Source organism: Vollenhovia emeryi, unplaced genomic scaffold (assembly GCF_000949405.1).
Source record: "Vollenhovia emeryi isolate VEMERY1.0 unplaced genomic scaffold, V.emery_V1.0 DF939125.1, whole genome shotgun sequence".
NCBI classification, from domain to species: Eukaryota; Metazoa; Arthropoda; class Insecta; order Hymenoptera; family Formicidae; genus Vollenhovia; species Vollenhovia emeryi.
The window spans coordinates 1,187,020-1,197,084 of record NW_011967241.1 but is presented as its reverse complement, the minus strand read 5'-3'; the positions used below and the strand labels follow the sequence as shown (position 1 = coordinate 1,197,084).

The window sequence follows — 10,065 nt, the reverse complement described above, 5'->3', positions numbered from 1 at the left end:
ATAGTGGAATCGTTAACAGCTGGAATTGCCACATATTACGTTACAGGTCACACGTACGCTTCCCATAACGGGTCCGAAATAGAATTGTTAATAGCCTACGTGTTACGTTACAAACTGTACGTTACGCTTCCCATGGCGGATCAAATAGGTCAAAGAGTATCCCGAAGAATTCCGAGCAGCACACTTTAACGACTTCGCATACCCCGCCCGGCGCGAATCCACCCCGAGTCCTACGAACTTTCTCCGACACTTTCCAAGCGCTTATGTTGTTTCACGTGTTGGGCGGAAACTTAAATCATTTGACGCACCTTGCGAGCCTGACCGTTTCCGTCAAGCTGTTCTAGATCAACGGCGATTCGTTAAGCCGCGATTGGGAAGCATTTGTCTGTATCGAGGCGTTAACGGTGACGGATTTAAGAGCCAACACACACACACACACACACACACAAGTATATAAATATAAAATGTAAAACAGAAATAGAATCAAAAGTGATAAGGCGAACATATAAGTTGTATTTGTTATCCTACCGTCTTGTTCCGATAATAAATTAATTCATCTCTTTCCTTTCGTTTCTTTCTTATTCTTATATATTGTTATTGTGTTTCGCAATCTTTCTAGTGTAGAATGATTCGGCGATACGCCAGATGGCTGCCAATTCATTTAATCTAACTCAGATTTCGTCCCTACGTTGCCGCGCGACAATGACACGACGATACAAAGGAAAACAAAGAAGGAAACGACCGACGCGACGCACTGGTATAGAAATCTGTTGTTGGTACGAATATAGTGATACGGGTTTCATAAATCAATGTCGAGAATGTTTGCGCTATCGGCGAGCACTGGCTGATGGATCGCAATATTTTAGTTTGCAATTTGCCAGATGATTTAAAAAGAACTGCGAGAGATTATTTAAATCGCGAGCGCGCTATCGGGTCCGCGCTCGCCTTCTTTCCGTTTTACTTTTTGCGCCAATGCATGAATAACTGCAATTCTTTCGCAAACTTGGATCGATTAATCTCCATTTATAATAAATCTGTAACCTATATTTGTAATATATTCATTCGCGCGCCATGTATTATATGAATACTATTTTGTTAATGTAATGAATTGTAGTTAAAAAGAATGTATTGTACTTTTAATGAACAATAAAATTAACGTTCGTTCTTAATCAATGCGGCAGCAAAAATGGAACAATTATCCTGTCGAATTAGTATAGCGAGAGGTGCTTATATTCGGACCGGATGTCGAGTCTCTTATTCGATATCCGCGTAACGGTCGGCAGCAGCGTATTTTCCGCGAGTCTATGGAATTGCCATCTTAAAATTCCGCGTGACGCCAGGGCGAACGCGTTCTTTGCGCCGGCGATAAAGTCGAACGAGAATAGATGAGTGACGCAAGGCGCCGTGAGGTCGCGATATGTATTCGATACTTATCCGTGGCCGACCAATATAAACGGGATTTCAAAAGGAATCGACGGGAATTGATCCAGCCTGTTAAGGATTACTGTCGAACATCGCATTATGACCACTCCTTCGCGATATCAGCGAAAGCTATTTTATGGCTTATGATAAGGGAGAAATTTCAGGTTCTCACGTACGTCAAAATTAAATCGTTTCTCACGTAACATGTCCTCGACTACATCGTACTGTAACGTGATAAAACTTGAACGAGAGATTGCCGGTCGGCAATCGAAAGATTGATATTGTCTTGAATCTGTCTTTGTGTGTGAATCAAAATGAAAATGGAGTTTACTCAAAAGTTACGTTAAATTAAAAACTATTTTCTTCTTCATTGACACATGTGTCATTTCAAATTGCACTCGTACAATATTGTACTTCTTCAATGTTTAACGTTAGACATTTTATATCATTATCAGACTTTCCATCTAATTTCCGTCAAGGGAAAATCGACTTCAATTTCGATAAAGGCCTGTCATAAAAATCCGATGCCGAGAGAGTAGGACGCATAACGTTTGCGATATTTGCTACACTATTGCGATTTCCATATATGCAAACGATAATTCAAATATCGCATCGAAATGTCGTGCCGATAACTGTCAGAAATGGTTAAAAAAAAATTTACATACATTTTTGCTCGTAAATTATAGCCGGAATTTTTACGGGAATGTTTGCGAGCGGGAAAACGAGGTTTGCCCTACGAAAAAGGCGAAAGGTTATTATCGGCCATAGCGGCGTTCGCAAAAAGATTTGGCGCTGCGATTTAACAGCATTCTTAATATTTCGCGATCCTTCCCGCAGCCGGCAGTGCGTCATGAAATTTCATCGAGGCGATTCTTATTTCAAACGTGCTACACGAAGTAGGAACTTCGCGGAATAACGTAACACACCGTCGCCATTACCTTACATCACCGTCGTTACATTACTTCCTCGAATATTCTACTCGATTACGAATTACGCCGCCACATTCCTCATTCGCTCATCCATTTTTATCGCATAATACTTTCGCATGCTACTTTTTATTTCGTCAGACTACTTGAATATAAGAAGCATATTTACTGCCTCAAACGACTCAACTTTAAACGTGTTGTAACTGTAACCAAGTGCAAAGTAGATTACGGAAAATTTTACAGTAACCCCGTCTCCGATATATTCTAATGCATAATTTCATTACAAAAATAAAATATTGATTCCATCGTAAGATGAATGAGATTTCTCTCAAACAGAAACTTCCAACATATCGTTGCGTTATTTTCAATATTAATTTTAAATCATATAGCGCGTTATATTTCTTCCGCATATACTGACATAAATTTTTATAATTGCGCTGTTTTCAAATCAACTCTCGATTATATCGCGCCGCGAGGTCAAAATCTCACTGCCGTCCGGAGATTATCGGCGCTTAAGATAAATCGTTTGACAACCAAGAGCCAAGCGATCTCGATCCGCGAAGACTCACCGTGTAAACGACGTGATAATTCCGATGTACATCGCCATGACACTGGACCGTCGACAGCATGTTGTCGGCCGGCTGTCAGTCCCCCCGAAAAAAAAGGACAACTATATCGGTCTCCGACTATCTCCACACTAACAATAAGCGCAACGACCCTGCGGCTCAACGTCACATCTGACCGATCCACCGCGCACTTTTTCACCGGCGATCCGTCGACGGTTCACCAGACACCCCGGAAGTTACTCGCGCGCGCCGTGCCGGCATCCCGCGACCGCCGACAGGATGTCACTTCCCGACAGTTTTTTCTTGTTTCACCCCTTCAATCGCATCGCAAACTCGATCGACACGTCGTTCGATCAAGGCGAAGCGGTCACTAATGAATTGTTACTGTCTTAATTCTAACATGAGGGACCTGGACCGGTCCTCGGGGAAGAAATTTGAGATTCGGTTCCGTCCAGACGGCCCGGAAGGACGCGGCACGTTCGATGGCAAAAGCCGACGGAGCACGAATGGAGAGCTCGCGCGTTTCGGAGCACGCATGGATAGCGATAGCGCTTAGACATAAGGAACACGCATGCGTGATGCCCCGGGCTGGTTCGCGCGCGCTGTGTCCGTCGCCGTTGCCTTCCTCCGCGTGTACCAACGTCCTCCTCGTCTGACAGTTCCCGGCTTTTTCAGTTATCACCGTCATTGCTCCGACAGCTCGTGTCCTTCGACAATGCGTTGCATATCACGTTTTTGCACCACGAAACCATGCAAAATTTCTCGGGGGTGTCTCTGTCTCTCTCTCTGGCATTGGAATATAAATAAAAAAACTCGCTGGAACGAATTCAGGTGCTATTTTACGTTATCCCGGAGCGTAAAAATGATAAATTTTTCAACAATCGAGATCGCCACGTCAACCTTTCTTCAAAATCTAAATTACTTTGTAAATTTTCATGTCTAGAAAATGCTCGCGCTATACTGTACGATATTTACGCGAAGTAAACGTGATTTTAATTTTCCTCGCGCGTGCAAATGAAAAATATATCGTGAGTTTTTGAGCGAATAAGTATCGTAATCATCATTACATTTTGGTCACAGACAGATCTTCAATTTCGAGACAACGATTATGGGAATAGCGTGCATTCGTTTCTCTCTCATTTTTGGCGAACAAACATTAGAGTCGAACGCAAAAGTGATGATAAAATGTGGAAATAAAAAACTAGGGAGAGGAAGACCCGAAGAAGGGTCGAAACGTATTTATACTTGATACCATTAAAGAGAGAATTTTAATTCGTACTGTGAGAACTGAGATCCGTTCATTTTGTGGCTCACATTGGCACTTCTCCTTCCTTAATTTTCTTCTGGGAGCCTTCACAATTTTGGAATATTAATAAAAAACTAATTAGTTTATCGCGGTAGACAATCCCGTCACATTCTCGTTAAGATTCGCGGCGTCAACTCTCCGTTTCGTTGCGAGCTATTCATAATAGTGTGGATTAAATTAAATTCCATTACATTCAACAATGGCGCATCGGAGGACCGATCAATCTTATCCCGGCCAAGCCGCGACGCGTAACGGATTTATTTTACGATTATAGGCGGCGGCTTTAAATTATTATTCCCCGCTCTATCTCGATCGATTATCGATATAGTTTCGATCCGAGACGCTCCGTCACTTTTACCGCCTAAACCGGTTCGCGAGACCGATCATTTGTCTCGATCCGCGTGTTCTCCCGATCCCGCCGTGTCATCGTCGTCCTTGATCCGCGATCGTATTCTGATTGGGCGCAATTGATCAATGGTCTTCTTCTTTAATTTACGAAAATGCATCAGGCTCACTTTCGTCGCCGACTGTACGCTGCCATCGTCAATTATTATTTGATTCATGATAACGCGAGATTAATGATCCCGAACAGAGTAGTTTAATTACTCCGCTCGATTATGCTGCGAAATACTTCAATAAGGACTCGTGATATAATGAACAAGTGCGATGTTACAAAGACCGTGTTACGAAAACAACGTCGAAGTTATCCAAGAGAATTTTTCTTCGAGATAAATTTAACATCGCCTTAATAATGTTATACTAAATTGCGCTGCGACGAATAAACATTTAGCTTCAGCTGATCAACGACGGTTCTTTTTAGTTTTGTTTATTTCCCCATATCAAAGGAGGAGAGGATGTGGTAATACTGTCGAACGGCGAAGAAAAGAAAATGCGCCGCGCTATATACAGGTCTTACGTTTCATTCGCCTAAAATTAGCTGTGATTTCTGCACAAGTACAGGAAACAGGAACCGCCAACGTCGGAACAATAACAACGATCGATAGCCATTTCACGCGCCGTATTAATAGAATTCAATCTTAGTCGTAGCCGCTGGTAAAATCACAATGTCGACGAATCTTTATTTTCGAGGGCTCACGACTAACCGCCAAGAATAGAATCTGAACGTCGTTAAAGTTTCAGAGATTTCTTTCGGTCATTACGCACTTGTATTTCTTTTCGCGTGTCCGTATAACTTTCGAAACGTCGTTATGGTAGCAGTTAACGATCGAAAGGAAGTTTAATGATTTGACAAATTAATAAAATTCGTACGGCTCAAATGTGATAAACGCGAAGAAATGAAGAGCCGCGACAGGGGGTTGGTGTCTCAATATTTCATATTTTAAATTTATCGCGAAAAATATTACCTCAACCAGGGTTTGAACCTGGACTTGAATCTCAACCAATTCGACGACCAAGCCACGTGGAATGTATTTATCGCAATGAACAGTCTAATGTTGATTCCCGGCTGCAACCTATCGTGACAGTATTCGAAACGAAAACTGCGCGCCGACTTAAATCGTCAAGTCTTTAAAACACAGTACAATCATCCCCACGATGTATCCCCATTATTACCTTCCCACCCGACCAAATAATTACATGAAAGTAAAAAAAACGCGTGTTACGTTCGCGTAAAAACAAATTAATAAAATTCGTATTTACTATTATTATTTGAAACGTGACTGTGAATGTATAACACAGAAATTATTAATTATACAAAAACAACGTATCAGATAGTTCCTACGATTAAAAAGCGTTAAATTGATAATCGTCGTTTTCAGTGTGCGAGAAATATCTAAGAGGGCAGAAATATGCTCTGCTTCTTAGCGAAATTGCAAGCTTGCAAATACTTTTATGCGCCATTCGGCATGCGATACACATCGCGTACGAATAAAGTCCCGAGCACAAGAAAAATCCTCGCGGCATTGTGGCAGCAATGAAGATCGACGATCTTCGAACAAGGAACTTCGGAGAGCCAGGGCGTCTTTTCATTACGACGGAGATTCGCGATCGATAGATCGTCCCGGTGGGCGGTCCGTGGCATCATTTTTTACATGGCCGGTGGGTGACTCGGGCAAGATAAATTCTTGTTTCTCCCTTTTCCCTGTTTTCATGTACACTACCCGTAAACGATGCACGAACGAAAAAGATACGACGTTTTAACACGAGCGCATTTCATTATCTTCAACAAACGCGCGCGTGCGCTTTAGGTAACGTGTATACAAACCGCACGGCGGTATTGTTTTTATACGATAAAGATTGTACTTTTTGTGTGGCGACCGTGGCACAGACAGCTAAGTGCTGTTCTAGTCAACTCTAGTGAGCCGAGTTCAAATCCGACTGGACATCGTCGGTTTTTATTCGATCGTCACCTCTCGGCAGGACGAAACAAGTCACCGAGAGTATATATTTACCAAGAAAACCTCTCGCCAGAGCCGTTCGGAACCGGCATAAAATTGTAGGTCCCATATATCTGATTCAGATATATATACGAGTGGTCGGAATGCTCGAAATCGAGTCAATACGACTAATTATTATTCTGTATATACATACAAGATACAGAAAATTAAACTGAGGAAAAGTTATGATTCATAATATGATGCAGAAAAATTACTACTGATTTCTATGATATAATACAAATTGAGAATAGTCTGATATGATTATAAAATTCATTGTTAAGATCCCTCAGTTATCTTTTTTACCGACACAGTTCAAATGTAGTTTTTGCGCTAGTAATTCTTTTTATTGGTGTTTATGCAAAATAATACCAGCATAAGTTGCGGAACGTATAGCAGAACATTTTCATACTTGATAACGCTCGGTTCAAAAGTCTAATAAAAAAATTGGTATTTCAAATTTTCAATTTGTCGTTCGTGTTAAATTTGAAATTGGCTTTATAAAATTGCAAAATTCTCCCACACGATTAAAGACGCATACAGACAAAACTAGGGACAATTGACTTTGTGAACAACGAGGAGAAATTAAAAATATTACTATGTGAAGCTGTCACCTAACTTAACCACAAACACTTATAAGATAATATTTTAAATTCCTCTTCCTCTTTTACATAAAGTCGACTGTCCCTGTTTTGTCTTTATGCGTACTTTAATCACATGGAAGAATTTTGCAATTTCTTAAAGCCAATTTCAAATTTAACACAAACTACAAATTGCAAATTTTAAATACCATTTTTTTATTAGACTTTTGAACCGAGTGCAATCAAGTATGAAAATGTTCTGCTATGCGGTCCGCAACTTATGCTGGCATTATGTTGTGCATAAAAACCAATAAAAGGAATTACAAGCGCAAAAACTACATTTGACTGTGTCGGCAAAAAAACGGCTGAAGGATCTTCTTAATAAAATATATGCGTAAATATGCAGGCCTCGGGTATGTTAGAGTTAATAAATGCTTGAAGTTATATATATCTGAAAGGAACTTTACCGCAAAAGAATCGCGCGTTTGCATGATTTTTCAGTGGCGCTAACAAACCAAGATCACGCGAGCGTCTCGGCGCGACGTGCACCGAGAGCCATTAATCTCGCCGTTGACTCTTTAATCGCTAATTAGCCAACAATTTATTTTGCGAGCGTAGCTCACGGACGGACACTCGTGTCTGTCGCGCGAATTTAAATCCGACGCCGCCGCGTCCGATGAGAAATCGCATCGAATTTCGGGATGCAAATGCAGGCGAGAAAGCAATTTCATGGCGCGCGCGCGCGTGTGTCGGTGCGCGTTCACGCATCGCTCGCGAAACCAATTAAAGCTCTCTCGCGGCGAAGGTCGCCGCTTTAAAGTGCACCGGCGGGATAGCCGCGGAAGACGCTAATGCGGGGGCGCGCACGGTGGTGATGGCGGCGGCGGTAGTGGTGGTATTTTACCGGCGAGCAAAGCGGGCGGAACATTTTTCATGCTTCCGACATAAAATCCTGGCGAGAAGCGGAGCATTAATCCTTCAGCGGCATCGAAGGTTCCTCGGCGGAACGGCTGCAAGCAAGACAGTTCATAAATTTCGATGCACTTAGAGCGGCGCGCCAGCCACCCCTTCGACGCATCGAATCTTTACCCCGAGCAATCGGTAAAAGACGAGACGTGGATAGATGGTCGGAGATGATAAAAAAAAAGGCTGGAGACAATACCGGGACCCTCGATAGGCGCAGATATCTAGACATGTTTTCATACTTCCGGAAGAAACTGTCTTATAGACATTATGCCAACAAAATACAAATGTGGATATTATATACTTTTTAAAAACCTTACGAAGAGATTGTTGTTGAAACGCTGCTATCTGGCGATGTAAGAAAATGTAACGATTACAATAAAAGTAATCAAATATTGGATTAAGTAATTGCATTATTGTTAAATCTCCGTCTTTATAACAATGAAAGCTCCCGTGCTTTCTTTCGTGGAAGAAAGACGGTAAGTACTTTAGTCCGCGAATGGATTCTTTTACTCGTGGAACCGTTCAATAGACTATAATTACTTTACATTCTTTGGATCATAGGAGTGGTACGAAATTACTATGGGCATTAAAGAGCTACGATTTGCTATTGGACAAAAGGGAGAAAATCGCGAGTGAGAGAGAGAGAGAGTAACGTTTGGGATGGCTGAAGTTGCGTGTATATACCGTGACGCTATATAGAATAATGACAAATCGTTCGGGCGAAAGAATGTGTCAGCAGCGTATAGAAAAATGCAAACTCTGATAAACGCACGGAACTCGAAGAGAAACTTTCTCTTTCCTCTCTCTATCTCCCCCCTTCTTGCTCTCTCTCTCTCTCCTTCTCCATTTCTCGTCTCTCTTTCCCTTGCATAAACTGACACGGTTACTGGGAAAGCCGAGTGTGCTTCTAGAATAAATCTCTTTTATGCATTATGCGGCATGCGATGTGTCGCCGAGAGTGTCCCGCACCTTCGATGGACGCTTCGTTTTACTCTTATCTGCCAAGGTAGTCTGGAAAACATTGCGTTCGCGCTTCCGGTTTGCACTCCCTTCGAAGGACTCATCTTTTACCTTGGGATCTGTGGCGATCGTGGCGTGGAGATACGTGCACTAACGAGCCGAAGATCGAAGTTCAAGTCAAGAAAAAATTGGTTTTTACCCGATCGCCACGTTTCATGATGAAGAGGCAACCCACCGAGAGTATCCTGCCATAAACACTCCTCTATTGGGATCACGATGCTCAAATCGAGCATGATATGATTAGCTAATCATCTACCCGTCTGTTACTTTCCTCGCTAAAAAGTTATTAAGCGGCGGGTCTTAGGCTGCGCCCTAGAAAATGCAGCCCTATTTGTTGCAGAAAATTATATAATTATTGTACGAAACTAATTATACACTATTATATACTAATGTATAATATATATAATAAAAATTTGACGGTACTGTGTCTAATATACGCAGAAACTGTTTAGACTCTCGAAGCCGCGCGTATCTAAATTTACCCGGAAATTATGCTTCCGATAAGCGGGCACGCGCTTAACAGATCGCGTCTGGTGCCTGCACCGAGAGTGCGTCGCTCTTCTTTCGTTCTGTTAAAGATCGAATCCAGGAGCACGGTGCAACCCCTTCTCGGTTACCGTAAATAAATCCGTAACATTTACGCGTGCACGGCAGATGTTAGAGACGCGTGTCGTCGGCTGATGTACCCTCTCAAAAGGGAAACGCGAGAATTTGAAAAAGAAAAACATCGGCCGCAATGACAGTTTCAAGTTCGGCGACAGTTACCTCGCGATATTTCATAGAATTGACAGTGACTTTGACCGATGACGTTTGTAGACGAACGTAGTGAAGTATTCAATAATGTACGATACGACGCAATTCTATTTAAGCTTTTAGATTCGCTGC

General features: G+C 42.1%; 1 protein-coding gene across 9 annotated transcripts in view; it reads right to left on the bottom strand.

The window, feature by feature from the left end:
• The window catches only part of LOC105569207 (tensin-3), a 196,057-nt gene that overhangs the window by 63,819 nt on the left and 122,173 nt on the right, over positions 1–10,065 (bottom strand). The window contains exon 1 of one of the 9 annotated variants that reach the window (XM_012025457.1): positions 2,918–3,084. The exons of the other annotated variants lie outside the window; for them this stretch is intronic. Within the exon in view, the coding sequence (XP_011880847.1) occupies positions 2,918–2,977 (60 nt within the window). The 5' untranslated portion in view covers positions 2,978–3,084. Of the gene's footprint in view, positions 1–2,917; positions 3,085–10,065 lie in introns of those variants that run through there. 9 annotated transcript variants of the gene reach the window in all.